Genomic DNA, 26,536 nt, shown 5'->3' with positions numbered 1-26,536 from the left:
GCAAAAAGTGGGGGTAACCATAAGAAGCAGATCCTACTCTCCTACAGCATCAACCTGCAGGCGGAGAAGGGGCTTTTTTATTTTCACTTCCAGGTGGACCCAAAACAATGGACTACTTTAAATGGCCATCAGCCCTCTTTTTGTTCGAGTATCACCTGGTGGAACCCCAAAACAAGGGCCTAATTTAAAGGGCCATAAGCACTCCTTTTGTTTGAGTATCACCATGGTGGGAACTACCTGGAGCCTAAGACCTAAATGCTAATGCAATCGAGGGAAACTAAGACACACAGCTTGTGATCTGTACAAGGAAAATTTGATTTGGAGGCAGGTTTTTGACGTTGTTCAACCTCTGTGTATAAGATATGAGCACACACCGTAAGTATGTCAGATCTGGGTAATTACACAAATTATGATTTTAAAAATGTTCTCATTTTTTTATTTAATTGTTTCATAGCATTTCTCATCCCAGTGTAGGGTGTCAGAGTATGTTACATCAAAAGCACATGTTAAAAAAAGACAATAAATCATAAGTGTTCAAATCAATCTACAGTACGTTACATAAGACAATGAGGATTACAAATTGTCAAGAGTGCCTGGTCAGGAGAAACACAAAGTCATGATTTAAAACCCCGTTAGACTTTCTTACTTCTGAATGACCTCTTTTGGCAATCTTGCTAACAGACAGATTTTGAAAATAACAATAAGGTTCTAAATCCATGCCTTGACCCTTGCATGTAGCGCCTTGATGCCAATCCATAGCTCTCTGTGATACATTAGAATTATTGCAAGTTATGAACAGCAAGTAACAAGAGGATGTCAAAAGCAGTAACCTACTTACCTTAATACATAAAATACAAATTTTAAATTTTCATGTTAAACTTTATGATTCTTAACTGGGTGTAGACAAAACACAGATCATTGCATTAACCACCAGAGAAATCTTACTTTATTAAAGAAAGAGATGGCTGTGGCACAACAACCCTATGGTGTATGGGATCATATGCAGCGTGCTTCCTGTCCCCCATGGCTCCTCCTGCGCCCCAGTGTTTCTTGTGACCCACCTGGCACACATCATGTCGGAGGATGGTGATGAAGTTAACATTTTGCCCCCCCCTGGAAAAATTTCTGCGGACGCCCATGCACAAGACCCACAAATAAATTACAAACGTCCTTGGACAATCCAGGACTGAAAATCCAAAACAGCGCGCCAAGCCTTTTTCCTTGCATGTCCCGAGCGAGGTTGTGGAAATCTCTCTAGGGAAATCTTCCATGCTCCCAGAACATGGTACTACTCACAAGGGACTCAAAATGCACCTCCTGGACAGCTTTGCCACTTTTAGCATCCCACCCCTCATCTTTGCATGGCAAGCTCAAAGCTGCCAGCCTCGCCCTATGACAGTACTGTGTGCACTAATAAAAGGCTGCGCTGTCACAGAACAAATAGCTTTCTCTTGAGTCAACTTTTGGCTCTGGGTGGGGGGCGGGGGTGCATAGTTTCTAAATAAGCTATTCTTCTTGTTTATGACAATTTGCACTGACTATAGGGCCAAACAAATACATATCTACAACCTGTATCTCTCTAATACACATTTTACATGTATTTCTTATTTCCAGCCACTCTACCACAGATAAACCACTCAGTCCCATGTCCAGAGCGGGCCAGGAACCGCAGAGACCGCCGTACCTGCTGTTATTAAGTAGGCTGCTACGATGTTGTGTTCGGCCTGAGAAAATACGGAGTGAATTTCGCCGTCGTTGTCCGCGGACGAGTTGGACGATTCATTTCCAAAAGATTCGGGCGGGAAAAGCGGCAGGGTGCCGTCCATCGCTAGGCCTGTGGGGACAAAAGCACGTCTTCCACGGTACTCTCTGCGTCAAAAAAGTGGAGCACAAAGCTACTATTGAAAGAAATTACGAGGTGGGGCGAAGAGAAGGAGAGGGCTTTCGCTGGAGGGGCACACAAAAGGCGCTTAACCGTTCCCAGGGCCTGCAGACAGCAGCTTGTTAGTGAAACAAAGGCCGGCACAGAGCTCCACGCACGTCCAGCGAGACGCAGAGGTCGCGCAGCCCTACTACCAAAGAGATTAGCTGTCACATGCCCTGCTCCGTCTGCACGCGGAGAAACTTCAAGGTACATCAGCTGGAGTTTTGCCGGTTTTTTTTCCACCACAAATTGTATTCAATTTCTTGCCACAGCAGGGCCCCTAGGGACCACCTGTACACATGGATACATTGGCGGAATGTCACAGTTTAATTACATAAAAACAGACCAGTTCAACACTCTGTGATAGAACTAGTCGGCCTCTCTTCGCTTCTTTCCCAGGCGCTTCTTTCCCTGGCCCGAATGTTAGGCTCTACAGTATGTCGGGCATCTCGATCATATGCCTGAACCTCTACATCAATAGTTTGAGCCATCAACGTTTGAGGCTCGAGGGTAAGGCCCCGATGACCCGCCCAATGCTTCCAAATGATTGGATGTTTCTGAGGACATCCCCTGGCATGGAAGCCTGGCACCTCCAACCTCATACAGAAGTCCATACCTCTCTTCAAGACACCCACTAGGGGCTGCGTATCTGCCATCCATTATATAGCTATGTCCCGCTTGATGAGCATAGGGCCTAGGAATAGGAGGCGGCGCCTGTATCTGTTGCCCCCATCCCTTCTGTGCTGTGCAATAAAGTAAATCTGGGAGATTGCGGGTGCTCCTACCCCAGGACCTCAGCAAGGCACGCAATTACCCCTTTCCAAAACCTATCTAGAGTGAAGCAGGTCCATACAGTATGCAGGACAGTGCCTTCGGCATTGCCTCATCGCAGGCATATTGGGGATGCTACCAACCCTGCCCTCCGAAGCCTCTGTCGGGTGTAGTAGTCCCTATGAAAGTATTTAAATTGGATTAAACTCAAGCATGACGAGATGGCTGCCTCTCTGGGGGACTTCAATGCCTACGTCCAGTCAGCGTTATCGATGGGGCCCAAGTTCAACTACCATGCAGTCCTGAGGGCTTCAAGAGTGGTAGCACTATTTGTGGTGAGAGATTGATATATCTTCGACATTTTATGATCACCTAGGTCTCCCATCAGGAGTTTGCTTTCCTGTGGATTAAAATCGGGGAGGGTCGTGAGATTGGTTACGAATGGCAGTAATGCATGGCGGAACTGTAGGTATCAGTAGAATTGGCTAGGGGGCATACAGCAATTCTTGAAATGACTTAAGAGTGTGGCCGTGAATAACATCGCCCAGGAAGCAAATCCCAATCTGATGGCAACCCCGAAAGCCCTGCAGATTACTAGTTGAGGGGGAAATCTATTGAGCCACAGCAGGGTCTCACGCATAAGATGACCCCACCATCCCATCCGGCGAAGAGAATGATGCCACACTAGTATCATGACCCTTGTGAAGGGGGTAGAGCCCAAACATCCATTTTATCATATAGGTATGTATAAAGTGGTGTCCCTTAACAGCCAGCACTCAACCGCATAAGCTGGGTCGTCCCCAGAACCATACCACCAATCATTGAACACTTGGCTGCTGTGATGCCCCCGCAATATGTAGAGTGAAAGTATGTTCATAGTGCCACCCGAGATGCTCCGCCTCCCCATAAGAATTGGCCCAGCAGAGCATTAGCCTATCGGAACCATGACAGAGGAATCGGGTAAGGGTGATTTCGCAGATGGTAGAGTAGCGAGGAAGAACTACCATTTTAAATAAGGCAGACCGCCCATACAGGGACAGCTGCAATCCCGACCAGGATCTAATCTCAGCCCCGACCCTATCGTTGGACCCAAATTACGTTCCCAGGACACCTCTTGTTTATCCGACAAAATGACTCCCAGATACCTCAAACCCTCTGTAGTCTGTGATAGATCCATCGCCAAATGTCCCCCTCAACGGCCATATGGTAGACATGTCGATGTTAATATATAGGCCCAATGTTACACCAAAGATCCACAAGATCTGCAGAATCCTGGAACCCGATCTATAGGGGTAGGTGAGAATGAAGAGAACATCATCCGCATATGAGGCAATACACCGGAGATTTCCGTTGTCCATTCGAAGCCTCGGATCAAGGCATCTATGCGGACCCACGTGGCTAGTGGCTCGATGGCAAGCGCAAACAAAAGGGTAGACAGGGGACAGCCCTGTTGAGTGCCACGTCTGATGGGGACTGGGGAGATACATTGCCAGCTACTCGCACGGAAGCTGTCAAATTGGTGTAGGGTAGTCAAATATATGACTGAAAGCACGGCCCAAAGTTCAGGCATTTTAAAAGTATGAAGAGATATGTCCAGCTAACCGATTTGAACGCCTTGTTTATGTCTGCTAGCAGCAGAGCCGCCGTCCGGTCTAAGCGGTCGACAGTAGCTTTTGCATTGTGAGCCCATCTGATATTGTAACGCGTTGCTCAACATGGCATTAATACTGCCTGATCCGGGTGAACCAGATGCATCAAAGTGCAGTCACCATGCCCCGGAATTTTGCAGTTTTAAAAACAGCCAGGGAAGCTGAGAATTTTTTTTAAGTATCTCCTATGAAGCCAAAATAAATAGAAAGTCTAAAAAAAAACCACATCAGCCTTTTTGTTTTTTTGGAAATATTGTATCTTTCACATCTTTAAGGGAATTTTAGTACTTTCTCTGCCAATGATGATTGTTATATAGCGTGTTTGTTTAATGATGGTAAAGAGGAATAATTTAGCATGCCTTTCATCCAGGTAAAGGAAGAACTTACCCTTTGTGAGAGAGCACGTTTCTCTCTCTAGAGAAGATAAACGTAATCTGTGCTAAAAACTGTGCAGGCACTAGGAGGACCGTGTGTCTGATCACATGTACATGTACACACAAAAACTGACGGAAATGAGAATTTTCAACAATGCATTGTTCACATGCCGCTATTGAAGATAAAGCGTGCTTTACGGCAGATGAATGCGTGAACTTTTATATTTCTTTTTTTCAGAACAGAAAACAGCTTATGAATTGTAACTCACCATAAATGTATGAAAGCAATCGTTTATATATGGGGTGGGGCTTTAGCGGTATTCCTAGTTTTGTACCTATGGTAGCGCCTTCCCAGCGATACAAAACAACATTTCAACCATTTTTTTAAATACCTGAGGAATTTTATTAACTTTACCTAAAAAAGTCCAGCACTAGAATTATCCATAAAATATTTATTTTTAAGAATGATGGGGAAAATTACACTTTCCCTAGATATTATGGGCCTGGAGGTAGAACAGCAAATTTGTTTTCTAGGAGTTGAGAAAATCCTTTATTACCCTGAGGGTGCAACTGAAGGCAAGTAACTCAAATGTGCGACTTGCAGTCACATTTTCGACAACACACATGACGACCTGTCACCATTCTCAGAGAAAAATACTCGCCATTTCTGTTTCCGCAAAACAATATGTAAAATCCTTTGCATTCTCTTTTTAACACTTCAATTCTGCATCTATTTGCTTTAAAAAGTTGACTACTATTTGGTTACCGTTTAATATTAATTCATGCCCTGAAGAAGTCCATGTGTATGGACGAAACGCGCCGGCTGCTCAAATTCATCAAGATGGTTTTAGTCCTGTTTAAATAAAAGAAGAATTTTTGAAGACTATACATTAGGGCACAGACTGAATATTTGTCGTCGTCTTGTAGTGCACCTTTGCTTTTGGTTAAATTGCTTTAAAAAGCCATTAGGAAAAGCAAAGAGCATTTTGATGATTTTCCACCATGTATGTATTGGTTTCAGTTTACATTTTAAAGGGGGAAAAATATCAGATTTTACTGACTTTTTTTTAATTTTTATGTTTTCTGGCATGAAAATGCCAGCCAGACCTGTAAAATAGCGGGCAAGCAGTAGTCCTTGTGCCGCATGCTTTCTGTTTTATGTCTAACAGAGATCTTTAACTATTTGCCAGAACTTGTGTCACCAAATCTTTAAAACACACAGCTTAGGGTTAAGCTTTGCCCCAGAAGAGCATTACTTTCTGACCTCAAGCTGTTGTTTGTCCATAATTTCACCTCATATGGAGTGTTTGCATTGCACTGCATGAGGAACTATTTCACATCTACAAATGCACATGGTCATCACACACGTAATTTGTCAAGCATGCATTCTTATTATTTATTTTTTCACTGTAGCCACTAACCTAATTAATGATCAGGGACTGTCAGGAGGTGCTCATGTACTGTCTTCTCTGAGCATGCAGTGGTGATTACTGCTTCTCCACCAATCATGTATTTCTTCTTTGCTCTTCAGGCCTTTCATTGGTAGAGATGTTGTCTGATTTTGTATGAGTGCTTTCATTGCAGGGGCGAAGGAGCATGAACATGAGACTGCCTTTTATCACACTGAAAGTGCAGTGATTAGTATCTCAAGTTGTAGGAGTCAGCTTATGAAGTCATTTCATTGGCACTAATTCATGACAGGAGTAAATGAGATGAGTAGGAACAAGAGACACAAACTGATTACAGACTGATGATTCTGATCATTCATCAGAGAGCTTGCCCAAAAACCATATTACAATTATCTGGGAATGCTCAGAGGATGTTCATGTCCTAGGGGGCTTGTCTGAACATCCACTGGGGATTTAGTGTTTGTCCAAGTATGTACTTCTTCACCAACATTTACACATTTGATTGGTGAAACAAATGTCAATGGTTCATGCCAGGAGTGAAAGAGCACCCACAGACACGAATAATAGTTAAAATGCTGACATTACTGTCATGTTGTACGAGTCCACCTTTGCTCAGAGATGTAAAGCTTTCTCTGTGCATATGCTGATGATTTGTATTTCTGATCTGAGCTTGTAGTAACAGGATTCTCTTGCTATGCTTACCCTGATCATGCGGCCTAATGATATTTTGACCTTGTCAGAGTTTGATGGCTTGTATATTTTGAGCATAGACTGATGTTCCAACTATCCACTGACCATTTGGTAAAGAACTGTTTCTATTGCATATGTGCCCTTGGTGTAATTACTTCTGCCTTTAGCATAGCAATTGAAATTTGGCATAAATGAACATTCAGTTATTTGTATCTAGATTTGCAAATAATTCATAACAGGAGAAACATAGTACACACAGGAAACAATGGTTAATCATTAAAGAATGCATAATGAGAGTATGCCCATAAGACTAACATTTTCTGGAAATGCTTAGTGGCTATCCCATGATAAGTGCTTAAGGTCTTCCTTTGTATAGATACAATGGGGGAACCCTGTGTCCCTCAGAACCTGGGAAAGTATAAGTAGAGCTACAATGGTCGGAGAGACAACAATTACATCACTAATAAAGACGAATCTTGTTACGAATACTTTGTATGACTCTCTGCGTAACCAATATGCCAGAATGTACAAGTGGGCTAAATCACAGCACGCAACAACATAAATATCGGAACACAACAATACAACACGAAACTCCAAATAGCTTGCAAAAATTATTATTTGTTATTCTTGATTTTTCACAAAACATTTCTAAAAATACAATTTTCAGGGGCTGTCGAGTTGAGGTGCAATTGTGAAGTGACCAGTGTTTCAAAGTGACAATGGGTGCTCAGTGCTGGTAGTGCAGTGCATAGATACATGGGTGAAGCTATATACAAGTATGTACAAGTTGATGAATGGTCAGAACAACAACGAAAACAATATCTCTGGTTGTGGCAGGGCCGCTCAATAGTATACACCAAGAGATTTGTTAAGACTGAGCATGTGTTATTGTTGACGTTTCGACCCTGATAAAGCGTTACTATGGTGTCAAAGCAGGTCTTCTTCAGGGCAAAAAGGACAGCCCAGCAAGTGGGAAGTATCCCTAGGCGTCCCTCGCTGAGTGGAGGCTGCCAGAAAGATCTGCACTTGTCAGGAGGCTCAGGTAAGTCGAATCTCTGAGATGAGGTTAAATGAATAATTTGCCTTAAAGCAGCACAGCAAGGTAGTGCCCTATGTCGAGTAGGTATTGAATCAGTGAAACTGAAGATAATTCGAAGAAAATCCAGGCAAAACATCTGTGGATGTCTGCGCTTCTCAGTCAGCAGACCTGGACCATTATTCATTTAACCTCATCTCAGAGGGCACAAGCTTGCTGTGTTGCTTTAAGGCGAAATATTCATTTAACCAAATGGGCCCTGCGGCACACAGCAGCGCAGGTGGGACACAGCAGAGTCTTGAGTTCGTGGCAACCTTTCTATCCCTGGGTTGCGAAACAGGAGGCCAGCTCTTCTCAGGCCCTTGGAGATTCAGTTGAAGACACAGCACACAGCGAAGTCTTGTTTGGTCAAGTGGATAGGGTCAGCACACAGCAGGACCCCTTCTTCTCCTTAGCTTCAGTCGTTACGCCAGAACAGGTCAGCCTTTAGAGCACACAGCACGGCAATCTTCCTTTAGTTCTTCAGCGGTCCATCTTTCAGCAGAGGTTCCTCTCGATGGTCGAATCTAAAAATCTGTTGTCAGGGGTCTTGTACTTATACCCCTAGAAGTCTTTGTGCAAGTGGGTCCTGAGCCCGGTCTGATCCAGTTCTGGGTGTTGCTGGAGCACTTTGTTTTCCTGGCTTCTACATTCTTTTCAGAGCGAGGGGCAAGGTCGTCAGCCGCCCAGCAGGAGGTGGAGCCAGCAGAGTGGTAGGCAGGCACAGCCCTATTCAATCCCAGGTGCTATCTCCTCCCTCCACTCTCCTTGCGATTGTCGCCATTCAGCAGAGGGCTGACTCAGCCAACCTCCCAGGGGATCCCCAGCCCCTGTCACTCTCAAACCAGACAGTCAATCCACAAGCGCGCCCAGGCACACAGAAGGGTCAGACAAGAGAACAGCTACTCTCTAAAAAGTACTGTTCTCCAACTCAGGATTTAAAAACAATCTCTCCTAAAAGATGTGTTATTAAATGCTGAGCTCAGGGGTATCAAACACTCATGTCTTATCTTGTTCGTATGAGAAGATAGGCGGATAGCCATTGGCACCCGCCTCCCTCAAGTTAGCCTATGGAACAAGATAACCTTGCAGTAGTGAACACACAAAATGGCCGGTGTTCACTACCAGAACATGTTACCTGCACTAGTACATGCTCTACCTTCTACATACACTGCACCCTGCCCAGGGGGGTACCTTGAGCCTTCCATAGGGATGACTGATGTGTACGAAAAGGGAAGGGTTAGGCCCGGTCAGTGTGGACACTGGCCAGGAGGACATGGCAGTCCGGGGACTGCAGGCAGGCTGCGGCGGCAGGCCTGAGACACTGTTTTAGGGCTACACAGGTGGGTGGCGCAATCAGCGCTGCAGACCCACTAGTAGCATCTGTCATCACCAGCCCTGGCGCACACACAGTGCACTTTACTAGGGACTTCATGGTGATACAGATATGCCAATCAGGTATATCCAATCAATACGATATTTTACACAGGGAGCACTTACACTCTGGCACTGATTAGCAGTGGCAGAGTGTCCAAAGCATCTAAACCAGCAAAACGAAATCCAGCACAGCATCAAAAATCCATGTAGCAGAGGCAAAAGATAGGGGAAAAACCCACGCCAAGGATGTCAGGTCTAACAGTTGGAAAATAGATCGGATTACTGCTGGGTGGATTTTAGCGAGCGGAAGCTTTGGGGAGCTGTGTAATTAGGCGTGTTAGGTCCGGTGCCTGGTATTCAGTAAGAGAACCATACAAGAAACAGCAACCCATCTTCTTTACGTGTCTACATTGCCACTGGCTTTGAATATGTTAAGACTGTAATATTATATCATTCCCGGTTTATGTTTCCACGATGCACCGTTACTAACATGAACTAGGGAAACGTTTTGGAATTACCATACTGGAAGCATTGCTTGGCTGCAAGTTACGCCTCACTCATTTAGCCAGTTATGGGCTTGTAACCAACCAAGAGCATGTTATGATCATGGAATTAGTAGAATTGCAAATATGCAGTGCTCGGAGGGACAAACAGTCAACCCAGGGCTGAAGGTATCACACATGACGTGGCCACCTGGCAGTGTAGTGAGATTCGGAGCGGGGGCCAGATTGTGAGTTTCAAACTTTCAATTAAAACAAGGGATATGTGTCACTGAAAGGTGCTTGAGTAAATACCCGCCTTTGGCAGATAATAAAATAGTGTTTGAAACCGCTACCGACTGGGCTGTTTGAGCCCTTTAACGTTACTTTGCCTTTTCCACATGTCGAATGCTGTATTTTTTGGGAAGAATACACTGCTATATGTGATTCGTTCTTATGTGAATTCCTTTCTGTGGGAAATAAATAGTATTTTCCTAAATATTGCGAAAGAACATTAACTTTCATGGTTGCGCTTTATTTTAATATACTATCAGCACCGCTGGTGAAAGGCTGCAGTGATAGAGGAGCGTCCGGTTCTCTAAAGTGTTCTTGATCGGACCTCCTGCCTCGTCCGTGCCTCGAGGAGGCCGCCCGGGTGGGAAAGCGGGCAGCAGCAGTGAGACAAGGACAATAAATCAACCACGAGAAACAAAAGGGTAGATTATTTTAATTTTTTTATTTTTCCTTCCTCATATACCAATGTGAGCATTCTAGATGGAGAGTCCCGCCCTCTCTCCTCTGCCTGCGATGATCCGGCTCTGTTGTTTGTGACCCGAGGAGAGAAGGGAGGGAAAACAAACCCTCTAGTAGAAACTGTTTTCTTACTCCACTCCAATCTGTTCAGTCATCACACCCCTTCGATAATTTGGAGGCAAGATACCAACAGCGCTCAGGTGAAATCATTGGAATACTCTCATCTGTTCCGCCATGCCACAAGGGCTGCCCAGATCGTATCATAGCTGGTACTGTCACAAGCCATATCAGATTCACTTATATATATGAGATGTTTCAGACACTCTGAGAAAGTAAGAGCATTCTCATTTTTCCATTCCCTACATATCTCTCGCCTTGCCAGGATGATAACATAAAATATAAATTTGGACGCCATGTGGTTGAGATCGGAATCTATAACAGACCCAAACATGATCATCCCGGTAGTGACCACAACCTGTATATCTAGAACCTCAGCCAAAAAGACTCGTATTTTGGACCAATAATCCTTTAGTTTTGGGCATTCTACGAACATGTGCAAGTCATCAGCGGCCAACAGATTGCATCTCGGGCAATGGTGTGCTATACTTGTGATTTTAACAAGTTTTTTTGGTGATATATAAACTCTGTACATAGTGAATAAGTGATTTCGTTTGAGAGGGGCTGACTTAACCACTGAATAGAGCATGATGAAGGAGTTCATCCACCGTTCCTTTAAGTTATTAGAGTCTAGATCAATAACGTCCCCCCACAACCTTTGCAATTCAGATTCTGTCACTCCCTCTGCCTCAATCAGAGCCCAGTACCAATAAGATAACTCTTTTTTCCATCTGCCCTTTCTACTTACTAGATCAAACTTCGGGTTGGAAGCATTAACATCCCATGATATAGTGGTCCACCATACCGAGAGCTGGTAATATTTAAATCTAGTACGAGTTCCCCCTGTCAAACAAGATAACGATTCCCAATCCAAAAGTGCTGAATCCCTGTGTGGATCGCTCCAATACGTTAATCCTGCTGATTTAAGGGGGCGTGAGAGCTGATCTTTGAGGCAATCTGGCATCCCTGGAGAGTTCCATATCGGGGCCTTAGGGGCGTAGTAGGGAACTCCCAGCCTTTTCCTAATATACATCCAATTTTTCAGGGCTGTACCCAAGACTTTTAATCTCACCCTTTTGTAGTACATAGCATCACCATATTTAAATAAAAAGTATTCCTGCCCTTGAGGTATACCATGGAGGAGTGCCTGGAACAGTAGACCCAAGGATGATGCGTCCGTCTTATCTGCCATGAGTCTAAAATTTTTAAAATGATAGGAGTGACAATATATAAATAAGTCCGGTAGAGCTAACCCTCCGGTTTTCAGACTTCTCCTCATCTTCTTCCAGATTCTCGATGTCTTTGTATTCCATATGAACGAGCCAATTTTTCCCTGGACTTTGGCTATATCAGATGGACTAAACATTAGTGGAATGGAATTAAATAGGAAGGTAATCTTGGGTAAAATGATCATCTTAATTAAATTTACCCTCCCAAAGATGTTCAGCGGGAGGCCTGACCAGCGTTGCAGAAGACTGCACACGTCCTTGTAGACTCTATTTAGGTTAGCTTTTGCTATCTCTGAGATATCCTGGACCAAGTGTATTCCAAGATACCTCATGCGTGATTTTGTACCTGGAGCTGCCACCTCCTGATTCCATTGCATAATCTCGGTCTTCTCCTTATTGATCTTATAGCCTGATAATTTCCCAAAGGACTCTGCCTGCTCCAGTAGCCTGGGAATAGCATCTTCCGGATTGGAAGTGAACATTAAAAGATCGTCGGCATATAAGGCAAATTTTAGGGTGAGATCGGCAATATTGAAAGGTTTAATGACAGGGTCTAGTCTCAACTGGCAAACTAAAGGTTCAATATATAAATTAAACAGCAGCGGGGAAAGAGGACACCCCTGCCTTGTTCCACGTGAGATATAAACCCAATCTGTTAGCAAACCATTTATTAGGATTTTTGCCCTGGGAGTAGAATAAAGCAATCTAATTGAGGTAATAACATTTTCTGGAATCCCGAAGCCAGCCAATGCCGACCATAGGTAAGACCATTTAACTTGGTCAAAGGCCTTAGCTGCATCGATAGCCACAATGGTCAAAGGCAGTTTTTTTTCGATAGCGACATCTATGGCAGCAATGACCTGAAACGTTAATTCATTTAACTGCCTACCAGGGATAAAACCTCTCTGGTCACTATGTACTATCGATTTTATGACTTTTGCCAATCTCGCCGCCAAGACTCCAGCAAAGATCTTATAGTCTGTGTTTAGCAGCGAGATTGGCCTGTAAGACTCAATTCTTACGGGGTCCTTATCCAGTTTCAAGATCATGGTGACTGTGGCTTCTGACCAAGATTGTGGAGTTGCCTCACTAAATAGGTGTGTTTTATTAAACAGGATCGTAAGGGCCGAGACGACTTTATCCATGCCGATTTGATATCTCTCTACCGGAAGCCCATCAGGTCCAGCAGCCTTCCCTTTAACCATTCGTTTAATCTGATTATGAACTTCACCCTCTTGTATTTCTGAACTTAAGTATTTTCTATCTGCCTCTGATAGCTGTGGTAATTCGAGCTGATTTAACCACTCTTCTGCACCCTGATTCGGAATGCCGGTTTCTTCCGCATAGAGATCCTGCATAAATCGTTTTGCCTCGTTGGAGATCAGGACATTGTCATGGGAAATACCCCCTGTATCCCGTATATATAAGCCCTTGATCGAATTTCTGGCCCTATCGGACCTAACCTTCCAGGCAAGTAATCTGCCATATTTCTCCCTGTAAGCAAAATTTTGCAGTTTACTTGCATCCCATCTATCTTTGACTATTTTATCAATGTGAGCCTGATATTCGACTTTCAAGGAGTCTAGCTCATTCTGTATGATGGCTAAGTTAGGCAGTTGATCTAACGAGGCCTTCTGTAACTGTTGTTCTTTCAGTTTTATTTTCATGAGCCGATCTTCTTTTCTTCTCACTTTATTTCTCCTAATCATTAAGGTGGTTAACTGCCCTCTCAAGCATGCCTTGAAGGCCTCCCAAACCGTTTGATCTGTCGCCGTACCGCTATTTACCCTGAAGAACTCAGTAAACTCAACCTCTAGGTACGATTTCACCTCCTTATTTAAAAGTAATGATCTATCCAGAGTCCACCTTCTTGATTGCTCACCTTGCTTAAACTTAATCATTAATTCTACTATAGAATGGTCCGACAGTATGGCTGGAATATAGGATATCTTTTCCACCCCAGGAAGTAATGTTTGATCCAGAAGAAAGAAGTCTATTCTGGAATGATGTCTATATCTACAGCTGTAGAAGAAGTAATCCCTGCCACTATTATTTCTGGCCCTCCAGATATCAAGCAAGTTAAAATCCTTCACAATATTTTTAAGCTCAGTTAGTGATTTGAGTGGGGGGGGGGGTGATTTTAGCCCTCGAAGTGCGGTCTATAGTTTCGTTAAAAATCAGATTGAAGTCCCCTCCTATAATGATCGGTGCTTCGTAGTTCAGGAGACTCGTTTTTAGGCTAAATAGAGCACCTGGGGCATCTAAATTAGGCCCATAGTAAGCTGCGCAAGTAAATCGTGAGCTGTCTACCACTAGAGATGCGGTCAGCCATCTACCTGAACCATCGGTCTCGAATTTCTCTACCCTAATCCTGCTGTTAACCCTGACTATGATTGCCACTCCCCTAGTGTTTCCACTCTGATCGGAACAGAGAAGGTCCTGAATCCATTTTTGATTCCTGAATGCTGTCTTACATTCTTGTGACTCCAAGTGAGTTTCTTCGAGAAGGCAGACATCAGCTTTTAATTTATTTAACCATTCGCAGATTCTACAAAGTTTCCTGCTTTCCCTTAGTCCATTGACATTCCAACTTATTATTTTAATTTTATTTGCAGTGCCTACCATAGAAGAAAATATTCTGAGATATAAGATTCAGAGATGTCCCAATCATGTTTCTACAGAGGAATTGCATCTTATTTTTCTCAGCCTTTAAGGTTGCATGAGGAATGTTTTTTTTTTCTTCATAGACCCCACCCTCCCCCAAACCCATCCCACACCCTTGACCTTGAGGAACCCTCCCTTACTAACCTTGGCGATCAAAAGGGTAGATTTGAGGGAAAACAAGAACAAGCAGCAGGAATTTAAAGAGAAAACAAGGAATTCAAGGATTGCAGCGTCCCGCAAGTGGTGCTCGCAAGAGCGAGCACCAGGCCATATGTTTTGAATTATCGTGTCCGTGTACGATAATTCAAAACATATGGCGCCGTGCGGTTAACTGCAAGCAATAGGCCACACAGGCACGAGCGTGTGTGTGGTGAGCTTTTTGAAGCCCTTACAATAAGTCTAGCAGGGCAGCGCATGCGCACTGCTAGGCGAGACCTGAAAAGGTGTTTTGCAAGAAAACAGAGGTCTTATTTTCATTGATAAATACAGGCAGATCACATCGTAAAAAAAAAAAAAAATTGCACGTTTTCCAAATTTCGCAGCAGTTTTGTAAAAATCTCGGCATTTTTACAAAACTGTCGATTTCACATTTTTTTTGGCAAATCTCTAAATCCTGGAGGGTCTGATTAACATACAACTGGCTCACTACCTCAACACACACCAGCTCCTAGACACCACGCTTCTGACTTTTATCAACCTCGGAGGGCGTGTTTATCTAGCGTACCACAGTCAGTCTAAGAAAACTGACACCTCCCTCTGCTAGTGCCCACCCGCCTCACCGGTGCTTCTGGGGCACACACAGGGTGTAAGTGCTGTGGTAATAGTACTTTTAAACACACTTGTGGTGTGGACGTGGGAGGATGTAGGTAAAACACATCACGCCGTCATTGCATGGTATGATGACATCAGCGGTGGCCTTCACACTTCTCGGGCTTTACCACTTCTACTTGTGCACACGTTTATTTTTATTCAGTTCACTATAGCAAGGACAGGTAGTTAAGTGTTTGTCTCTTCTGCTGCACCGGAAGAAACAAAACTGCTCCGCCTCCGGATGAGGTTACCCAGCCTCACATGAGCCACAAACAGGACAGTCCCACGCCCACAACAAGCGACCCTCTCAGCTCTTTGTTCCTCGGTGTGCTATAATTACTGACGCAGCGATACACATAGTCGGCAGAATTCAAATGCTTCCATTTGCGGCTATTATTCCCTTAAATCGACCGCTAAATAGGAGGCTTCAGACAGACAAGTGTTCATCAAGCCAAGATCACGACGTGACATTTCTGAAAGCGCTCTGCCGAGTTTCCCGGGCCTGGGAGGCTTTGTGATGGAATATGAAGCTATATAACATGTATTGAGCGAGGATGCTTAAACTCACACTGCAGTTTATTTCAATCAATATTGCTGTTTTATGCTGAAGGTCCTCGCGCAGCGCTCCTCTCTAACAGGCTGTAACGTGTGCAGCATTAATAAATGTTGGCATTTGCTCTGATTACTCCTTCAGCGCGAGCGCCGGGCATCGAGAGACTGCCAAGTCCTATCACTCGTCGACTGAGTAACTATCATAATTTAGTAGCAGGCAGCGGAGAATGTCACTCAATTACACTGAAATTATAATAATGTCACACATAAGCAATCTGAAACCTTGGCAGCTATGCTGAAACTTGTAGATTAGGTGTTAAAATTGAATGCCCAACACGCCTCCCATGGCTTTGGTTTAAAAAATAAATAAATAACAGGGCTAGTTGAAATTGTCACAAATGAAGAGTTATGCCATTTAACGGGTATGCATTTAGTCGCTTGTCATCCAACCCCAACTTGACGGCACAAGGGTACTCAGTCCCCACGCACTCATTCTGGTCTCCGCCAAAACGCTTTAAGAAATACAGTGCACTAATACCCTGCTTTAAGTATCCAGAAATATTTTTGCACACCTGGTTCATAAGGTCAGGGTGAGATACGATTCCGCGCAGGTCAAAGTAGGCTGGGGTGAGGAGGCCACTCTTAAGCTTGAAGCTCCCAAACTTAACAGCCTCGATCTCAAAGAGTCGCAGAGCCAGCGCCTCCATGTCTGCGAGTCGGGGATGAATAAATATGAAAAGGATGCGAGCGAGACACACCGCGTTTCAACAAGCCAATCACCAACCATAGCCCAACCTCTACTAATAGGCACAGCGTGATGGCGTCACCCCCGTGGGAGAATTAAGCAGTGACGAGAAATAATAGGAGTGATAAAAGAAATGCGTATATCCTTATCGTGTATATTCTTGAAATGGCGTGCATACATGGTTAACAGATTTCCTTTGAAACAGCCGATTACGTGTTTGCTTTGATACTGCATGTGAAAACTAAAGGCAGGAAATCAAGAATTATCGAAGCAGCCATGTTAATGCCAGGCAAAGCAATAACAATATAAACCCAAATGGAGATGGAAATGGAGGCTCGGGTGTATACCGTAAAATATGTTGTCTACGCTGCGTGACCTTAAATGACTGTCTCCCAAGACGATACAGGAAAATCCAGTTTTGCACGAAACTCGTTTTTTTGCCTTCATTTGTGCCAATGTGGAGGCGCCTTTCTGATTGGTACGACTACGCTTACAGCTAGCTCTCATTGGTTATTGCAGCTCTCTGCAGCTATTGCAGACTCGAGCAAGGGCAGACCACTCCGCCGGCCGAAAGATTGACATCGTAATTTAAACTGGAAAAACAAGGCAGAGCAAAAGGCACACCACCGCCTTTCTCCGAGGCAGAGCAGAAATGCCTCGGAGAAACGCAGCGTCCTTTTCGGATTCGGGGGCGTGTTTGTCTTTTCTCTCCTCCAGCCATTGGCTGGAGGAGAGAATGAGACTTCTTGCAAAAAACACGCCCCCCGATCCGAAAAGGACGGGGCCTGATCGGAATGACTGACCTCTTCTCCAATGGCTGGCCAGCGTTCAAGAGGCCAGCCAATGGAGAACAGGGGAGAAGAGGGGCGGGTTCAAGCCCCTCTTCTCCAAGTCATTAAATCTCGGATCTAGACTGCGCAAGCGCAGCCTTCGCAGCCGAGACCTAAAAAACAGTGGAGATTGGAAGTCACCCACTAAAACACAAGACGATGAGTGTACTGAAACAACTGAGGGGCATTTGCTTACTTGTGAAGATGCATCTTCTTAACACATGACAGGTGGAAGATTAGGACAAGTGCTTCCCTGCCCAGTTCTTTACATCAGCGAAGTCCAACACTAAAGAAGTAGGTATTCTTATCGCTACATATTTAGGCTTCTGAGTACAGGACGGTTATGCTGACAAGGAGTGTAAGTGACTCCTACTTAACGGAATACTGCTTGGGGAGGCTGATTTCCACGCAGACACATTTAAATGAGAAGTTACAGGAGGCAATATGTGCATTAATATGTTCAAATGACTGGTTATAATTAATGAGAATGATAACAATGTATTTTAAGTTAAGGATATGCTCCATGTCCATGGTTCTGTGCTTGGTGTACGCAACATCTACTCAAGGAGTCGGTGACTTTCGCAAATTAAATAACCGCAGATTAATAAAGTATATATCCATAAAAAAGCGAAATTTAACATTTTAAAACTATGTAAATACAAAGAAATTTAAATTCAAGGCTAAAAATTAAGCTGGTATACTTGTTTTGTAGCACTAGCGTGAGTACAGCAAACAATCTATTATGGATGACCGGTAACCTCAATTAGAGCACAAGTATGCACCGACCAAAAGAGCATGCGCAAGTGGCAAAAAAGACAAAATGACAATCTAGAGTCTAGTATATAGTTTGATCTTTTAAAAGAAAAAAAAAACATTTTGTAAAGCTCCGAGCTTCCCACTACAATATTTTTTATTTTTTCCCCAGGTATTAAATCAAATATTTCATAATTTGTGTATTTGTTTAGTATACAACACTGTATTTTTTGTATGGTTTTGCAGTTTAAAAATCACACTAATTGCTTAGGCGGCGTCCCACAACTTCCAGTTGTACTTGTAATTCATTTGGAATCCACAGAAATCAAAAGGTCAAGAACCACTGCTCTGTGATATGTGCTAGTGCTAGATGACTGTAGAGTGAAGAAAGTTCTCAGAGGTCCTAAAGATACCAATTATGTTTTGAGACCCTTTGACACAGCATCTTATAATCTATCAGTTACCGAAGATGTTCAGAGAGCATAGCAAGTTCTTTTTAGCCATCACGGAGGACTACAAAATAGAGCAATATGTTGTAAGCTTATTTGTTTAACTACGCATTTAGAAAAGAAGAAACTTGCCTGTCTGGATTTAGTTTCAAAAGGTTACAAGTTATCCACGCTTCACTCGCTCTCCTAGGTTACTCAAGAAAAATGTCTCCTAGAATGATGAACTCCTTGGACACTGCAAAGACACCAAGAGGCACAAACACCCCTGCAGTCCAGCTGACTTAAAAGCAGTGGGTCAGATTAAACTCAGGAACCTTGCAAATAATTGGGGTAGAATAACAAGCTGCACCTTGAACTCTGACAGGTTGATGACAGCTGGTCGGAAAGGAGTACAACCAAGTTTCAATAGCCTTCACCAAACATCAATTTGTTTTTTAACAAATTAGATTGCATAGAATGTTAAAAAAAATACACTACGTCCCAAAGTACTGGAAAGTGACATTGTTTACTGGGGATGAGATGGGTGTTATAAGCAGCTTACCAAGGACTAACAATTAGTCCTGTAAACTCATTTCCATTGTTCAAAGTTTTTTTTATGGGCTAATGGAGAAGATATAAAAAAACAGATGATAAATCGGCCTCCATAAACTGATGCAGAATAAAAAAAGTCCATTTAAAAAGAAAATTTGAAGAATTCAAGAGTAGAACATCACTTGTTTCACTGCTCAATTTCAAGAAATGCCTTTGCTTATATGTGCAAGTGCACAATTTTCTGGCATGTATCATCATGCAAACAGTGGCTTTATCAGTCCAGTGCCATCAGAATATGGCAGTTGCACAATTTACTCCTGCGGAGCGATTAGAAATAGGTCCAGATTTACACCAGAGAGGTCCATAAATGCTTCAACGTCCACCTGTTAAAAAAACAACAAAACATATTAAGTAATGTATAAGACTCTCAGAAAGACATACCAAGCCAATCCTACCGTAATGAACAATTACTCAGGACGCTCTTCCTGGAGAAGTTCTGCAAGGGGATCCAGGCCACTCCACCAACCACTCAAAGATATCCATGGACTGGATCCTTTCTCATTTCCCTGTTCTGTTTTTTTTTTAACCCCCTCCTCTATTCGCCCAAACTATCCCTTGCTGGCATCATGACATTTGGGTTATGTTACCTCGGCACTACGAATGAGTGCATCCACCGTTATTGTTATAATGACTTAATTCACTGCACATGACCTCACCAAAGCAATGTTCATTTCCACCCACATTGTTGCAATCATCTATTTCATGTTCGGTTATCCATGTATAGGTTGCCAATATGCATAGGCTGCATTCTTTCATGATGCTGTACTGGCCTTTTCATTCGATCCTCTTGAAAGTATGTTTTGCAGACAGATTGTACGGCGCTATACTAATTACATTGTATTGGTTATACTTCTACAAAAAAAGTAAAATGGCAACAAAAACTATTTTTAAAAAATGAAGAACAATTAGTAAGCTAACAATGTCGGCAATCAATAAGGCTTCATGCAGGTTTACAAACTTAGGCAATAACCATTAATCTGCCTCCTACTCACAGCGTTATATGACTCAATGAGCAGCAAGGGAGAAGTGTTCGAGAGGAGGGTGAAACATGCTATTCACAGGAGCCCAACTCTACAAAGCATACATTAATAAAGCACACAACAATAGCCTAAAACAGATCATGATTGCCAGATTTCATAGCAGTAGCCCATTTTTCAGCTGTACAGCAGTGCTGCCAGCCCTCCATTTTAAATACTGTTTGGCAAGCAACATATGTGCTTTGAGGCTGTTCAATCAATTTGACTGAATGTGCTCCAACATTCTGTCTCTGGGAGCAAGAGACTGTTCAGTTGTTAGCTGCACCTGTGATTTTAGAAGTTCACTTACCAATGGGCACTGACTGGAATTAGAATTTCCAGTATTAATGTACCTTTCATGAACAGATTATTACTTAAAGAATGAAGAATTGTAGCACCCGGTAGAGTGGTTTGTGGGACAGTCACTGCATCGCTCAGAAGACAGAATTCATGGGGGGAAAAAAACAGTTAAAGATTAAAAAAACATCTGTAGAAATGAAAGTCTGCTGAATTACTCTCTGTAAGTTGGAAAAAACTTCACAGTTCTCTGTAAAAATGGATTTTCATGCAACTGCTTTTTGTGCAGTGAAGGCGGGGTGGGAGGGTGTGTGGGGGTGTGTGTGTATGCGCTACATAGATACATTAGTGGATATTCATACAGTTTTTATTATGCATATTCCTTGGGTAGACATTTGGGTTTTCTACTAAAAAATATCCCTCCATTAAGTTATAAAAGGCTTGTATCCCAGTAGCGCTCATTGATAGGTTACACTAATTTTAACATATGTGAAGGATTGCTATACTCTTACTACACCTGGCAGCATCCTGCAGGTTCTCTTGGGCCACTTTTATACTTTATCTTCTTGAGGAGACACCATAAACCCTTCTACTGCTGGGAGGCACGCCTACATTTGTGATCCAAGTGCACATTTGTCAAAAGCTTCCATTGACAAATGCCATACTGAACTTATCCTTTACCATTTTATGCAGCACCCAGGGGTCAACCAGCAAATTCATGTTTTGACATTTCTTTTCATTAACCCGGATGGCATGCCCCATGAAAGACTTACAACTTAGCATTTGTTTTTATATCCTGGAGTTTCTCTTCATTAGTGAAGATCAGTAACCACTAATGCTTTCCACAGTTGAAATTGTTTATAAAAAAAAAAGGGGGGGGGGGGGGGGGTCCAAAGTTCTCTTACCAAATGCCAGTATTGAGGAAGACCAAGTCTGCCTAGTTTTGATTCCACCTCATGCCTTTTTTTTATACCACACTACATTTTCATGCTCCTTATCGCACTCTTGCAGGTTTTTTACGCATCCATTTCTTCCTTGGTCACTGGTTTCCTATATTTCACGTCTCCCTTTCTGTGCTTCTCACTTGTCCTTTGGTCAAAGTCAGATGTTGAAAGATAATTCCAGGTCTCCAAAAATAAGTGCTGGTGTCTATCACCTCTAACCACCAGCACAAATGGAACATAAATGTGTATATAATAAATCAATATTTGAATGAAGCAACAGGGTATGACACAGGTCTTCTCCAATACAACAATGTTGATTTCCACTTCCGCTCATATCCTTCATAGAATGTGTAATACACACACACATATTAAGATTACAGGCATAGAATAATTTCTTTCAGGATAGTTCTTGGTGAAGTGATAAAGCATACACCATGCAATGTGCTTCATCCTGCACAACAAGGGACTACTTCAGGGCATGTGTCAAGTAGCATAATTGAAGCTCGAAGGCTAGCCCTGAAAAAAAAAGTCTCAGTTGGAGATCGTACATGTACATTAAGAGGAGTACACAGTGATCCTGTAAAGGACTAGGAAGGTGATGTTAAAAATGTTAAAAATGCACCATATATTAAAAGCATTTCCAAACAAAAGATGATGTGATGTCACACTAGATGCACAGAGAAAGAATAACTTCAGAATTGAGCAGATGGAATACAAACGTAGGACCATGGTGTCTTTCATAAATTGAAAGAATCTCAGTTGTTATAAGCCAGGATGCTGAATCCAAAACAAGTATGTGGCAGTGCAGTTTTCTAACATAGTTACCAGGAGGGTGGAATGTTACTATTGCTATCTTTTTATTTTATTTTAATCGAGTCACATGCCTATGCCAGTGCTTGGCTAAAGGGTGGCATATTCCTAGTCTCTCAAATGTGTTTCCACTGAACTGCACATAAAGGGGAGCGAACAGCCTCCATTTAATTAAGATACACTGTAAATGTGAACTTGGAATGTCTTTTTTCCCCAGTTAATACATTTTGCACTGTGTGGCTTTGAGTTCCATTCAACCCCTGTTCAGTTGCCTTAGATATAAATTAGACATACTTTTCATAAAGGTGTCGCCCAGTCCCCCGCATTGGGACTCTTGAACCAAGATTTCACATTCACAAAATGGAAGGGGTATTTATGGATTTTTTTTTATGGTAGATGTTATTACATCAGATATGTGAAAGGTTGCTGTCTTCTCCATTAGGATGATAAAGCAAATCCCTGGGATATCTGATGCCGGCAAAAAGTTACTGAACCTGCAAGTGAGAGTGTGAAAGTAAAGGTTGCACGGTAATGAAAATTACATTATTGATTTCATTCATTTTTATTCAGTATTAAGAGTGGAATATGATATTCTTGGGCACTGAATGTGCAAACCTTTCTTAAGAGCATATTAGTTACAAATGTTAAGTTATTTTGTAAGCACGACAAAGTATTGGCCTTGGTTTCTGTATTGTCCAGATGTTATTGCTTTTGCTCACTTGTAAAGAAAATGCTATAAGGTATTTGTTTGGACTCTAGTTAAAACCCACAAATTCTGATTTGACTATTTATTGAAGTGACGCACACCTGTTTATGGTGTGGCTTGACAACGCAGCTGTTGCCAATTATGTGAGCATAAATAAAGAGGGGCTTTGGATCCACCCACATATTGGGAGTCAGGAGTACATGTTTTGACTAGGCAGAAGTTGTGTGCCTCAACAAAAAAGTACTTGCCCTTCACGCAGCTGTGTTGTATCCAGCTACCTAAGCTTGTACTTCCAGGGGTACACTACATTAGAATGCTATTAAAGAGTCTTAGATAACTAGATAATTCTCTGACAGCAAGACTGATGGAAGAATGGCAGTCATTAACCAACATGGATATTTAGGTCTAGCTTAACAGTGTAACTCTAATCTGGCCTTTTAATCTGCACCAATATTATTCTACAGTTCTTTGCTTCCACACAAATACATATCTATTCCCATGCTATTTACTTGCAATGCTTTACATTAGCATGCAACATTCCTTTAAAGTCAGACTTATTAGCATTGCCAATGCAGGTTTTTTTACGTAGACTTAACAAAAAACTTTGTCCATAGTGCCTGCAGATTTCTGACAAGACAAACTGTGCCACTTATGCCTATACAAGTGGTGCTCATATTATCACACTCATAAGATGGAAAGTCTCACTGGGTTCGTTCTGGTGTTGCATACTGAGTCACACATCGATCGCTGCAGCATCTGCGTTGGTCCCTCAGCTATTTGGCTCTTTATGTCTCACCTACAGCTTAGCGGTCTATTTTAGAAATACCTATTGTAAACAATGCCAATACTTGGTGTGCTTCAGGTCAGCCTGCTGACATGCTTTGGTTGTTTTTTTTTTTGGTCTTTCTCATTTGATTTCTCCTTATTCAATGGATTTCCTTCCTCTTCCAGTGGTGGAGCCTCCCTCAGAGCATACCTTTTTTACTGTTCTTTTGATTTGATAGCTTGTACCCTTCCACATTCAAAGCACTTTTTTTCTTTTGCTCTGGACACTCAATGGGAGTAATCTTGTTTTCTTGCTTCTCCCTTCACACCGCCAGACCCTGTGTGTTCTGTATAGATCATGCTTTTAATATTTATTTGACTTTGTAGTTGGCTTGAATATTATGTATGCTTGTATCTGAAATTAAAGTCCAGTGCAATCTTATTTCTGTAGACGTAGATGGAATCAGAACATTCAGTGATCAACCTAACAGTGTGCAAGTCAAGCTACTCCTAGGCCAGGGATCGTTAACACTAGAATTGGGTGATCAGTGAGCTAATCATCTAATTCTGGATTTCCCAGAATAGAGGCGTGGAAGTTCATGGCAGACCTCAAGTTGTCCCGATTTCCATTAAGAGAGGATTGTTCTATACAGAAAGCCATTTATTTATAGGATATATGTAATCATAAATTTACTAAAAGAAGGAAAAGTCAAATTATATCGATTTTGCCACCATAGATTTTGAGGAGAGATGGATGCTCTTTTGATTTAAAAAGAGCAATTGATAATCTTCCACACAAACAGCCTGTGGATAGGTTCTAAAATGGCAATCTAGGACTCAGATGATCTAAGTAGTATGAGTCGCAGATCAGTTCACTGATGTGTAAGGCCATGGGCCAGCAGGAATCATGTCAGGAAAGGGCCAGACTTTGGTTAGAGGAGCATACTACTCCAATAGCTATCAAATGAACAATCTGTACTACAGTGTCATACATACCTCTGAATCCACGACCACCACCTCCACCTCTGCCTCTGAAACCTCCACCGCCTCCTCTTCCACCTCTGAAGCCACCTGGAAAAATAACACACATTAGAATAATAAAAGATTTTGTTTAACAAATAGGAAAATGTTGGTACAGATCTGAGGATATGACAATACTCTGTTAAAGGAAAAAAAAAAAACAGAAAGCCTCTCGTGGAACAGCTACATGGGTAATGATTTTAAGAGTGAAGTAAACTTTCAAAGTCTCAGGCCAAAAAAATGGAAGATACATTATAGCCTGTTCATTTTTTGAAACCAGATAAAGGCTGATCGGAGAAGATGAACAGGATGATAGACCAAGGCCTGTGCTGCTTAACCTAAAATGTAGAATCTGAATCATTGATTCAATACTGCGGTGCCATTCTAGCTGTATCACCAAAAATGTTTACTGTGTGACATGCCCGTGTGGGAAGACATATATAGGCCGGACAACACAACCAGTTAAAATGAGCATTTTACAACATAATTCTAGGGTGAAATGCAACACCCAGTTGGTTGAACATTACCAGGCATGTAACCATGATGAGAATGATATTTTATGGTCAGTCTTACTGGTCATTAAGCATAACAACCGGGCAGGCTTACAAGTTCAGCCTAACAGAAAAGAGGCTAGGATGATTGAGAAGTAGAAGACCGCTGTACACGGTCTAAATGACTGGGATGAAATTTGGGCATTGATTCGAGTCTGAAACATTGGGGATTGGAGCAAAGAGGGATCCAGCCACTGTATATATACATATACTTTTTCCCACATGCATGACGAAGTACATTTGTAGGAAATCACTTGACTGATTTGGGAATAATGTACACCATGTAATGAACAACATTGATGGGAGAATGTATTACCAATGTATACGGATACGAGTATAATGTTCTTAGATAAACCTACTGTGTATAAGTATCGTGCTTTATTAGACTAAAAGTTGGGACTATACCTTGTCGTTTTAATTTCACTTATGAGTACTTCGTTTGGACCTTGGTTTTATCATCTCCCTTACTGTTGCTCACTAGGCTAATTATGGGATTGCTGTAATATGGGATATATGTTTAATTTTTAGATTTATTTATGCACAATTTCTATATTCCTTTTCTTATTTATTTATAATTTGAGAATTCAGTGGTGGAGACACTGTCACTAAGTCATTTTTAGGTCTCGACCTTGCTATCGCGAAAGCGATCGCAAAGCGAGACTATTGTAAGGGGGTTTGAAAAGTGCTCCCAAAAAGCAGATTGCATGGCTAGCACGCGCACAATCACGCGCATCGTGCCGCCATGCAATCCGCCTTTTGGGAGCACTTCAAAGGGTCCGCTCCCCCGCCTGGAATGCGCTCCCCCGCCCCCAAGCGCGCGCGCGCGCCACGCTCCGCCGGGCTTACTTTCTTCATACACTCCATTCGAGTACCTGTAGCCCCGATTGTCTTCCTACATCGTACTGCTGTGTGTTTGCTTTTGAATGCACTCGTCCTGCCCTCCTCCGGCTCCCTCATGCTGCTTTAGCCAAGCCTAAAACACCCCCCTACCATTTGTTGATTTGCTATGCTGAGACGGGTCTGCGCATCAGGGGAGGCGCTCCTGCTGCAAATGGAGGGTCTCCGCCTCCACCATGGCTGGATGCAAAACTGGCCATTCGCGTCGGCGGCTGTCAGGCGTCCAGGATACTCTCCTCCCACAGTCCATTCTTCTTAAAACAACCGCCGCCTCCCGCAGCACAGCATT

General features: G+C 42.7%; 2 protein-coding genes across 3 annotated transcripts in view; both read right to left on the bottom strand.

Moving 5' to 3' along the window:
• RRH (retinal pigment epithelium-derived rhodopsin homolog) overlaps positions 1-1,833 on the bottom strand; it is a 138,926-nt gene extending 137,093 nt beyond the window's left edge. The window contains exon 1 of the mRNA XM_085640847.1: positions 1,685-1,833. Within this exon, the coding sequence (XP_085496973.1) occupies positions 1,685-1,826 (142 nt within the window). The 5' untranslated portion in view covers positions 1,827-1,833. The remainder of the gene's footprint in view (positions 1-1,684) is intronic.
• Positions 1,834-19,136: 17,303 nt separating this feature from the next.
• Positions 19,137-26,536, bottom strand: part of GAR1 (GAR1 ribonucleoprotein) — a 70,102-nt gene continuing 62,702 nt past the window's right edge. For both annotated transcript variants that reach the window (XM_085635636.1, XM_085635642.1), the window contains exons 6-7: positions 24,776-24,850; positions 19,137-19,564 (exon numbers count right to left, since the gene is read on the bottom strand). In XM_085635636.1, the coding sequence (XP_085491762.1) occupies positions 19,554-19,564; positions 24,776-24,850 (86 nt within the window). In that variant the 3' untranslated portion in view covers positions 19,137-19,553. The remainder of the gene's footprint in view (positions 19,565-24,775; positions 24,851-26,536) is intronic.

Source organism: Triturus cristatus, chromosome 2_1 (assembly GCF_964204655.1).
Source record: "Triturus cristatus chromosome 2_1, aTriCri1.1, whole genome shotgun sequence".
Classification (NCBI taxonomy): domain Eukaryota; kingdom Metazoa; phylum Chordata; class Amphibia; order Caudata; family Salamandridae; genus Triturus; species Triturus cristatus.
The sequence above is the reverse complement of the archived record's forward strand: the minus strand, read 5'-3'. Positions and strand labels throughout refer to the sequence as shown.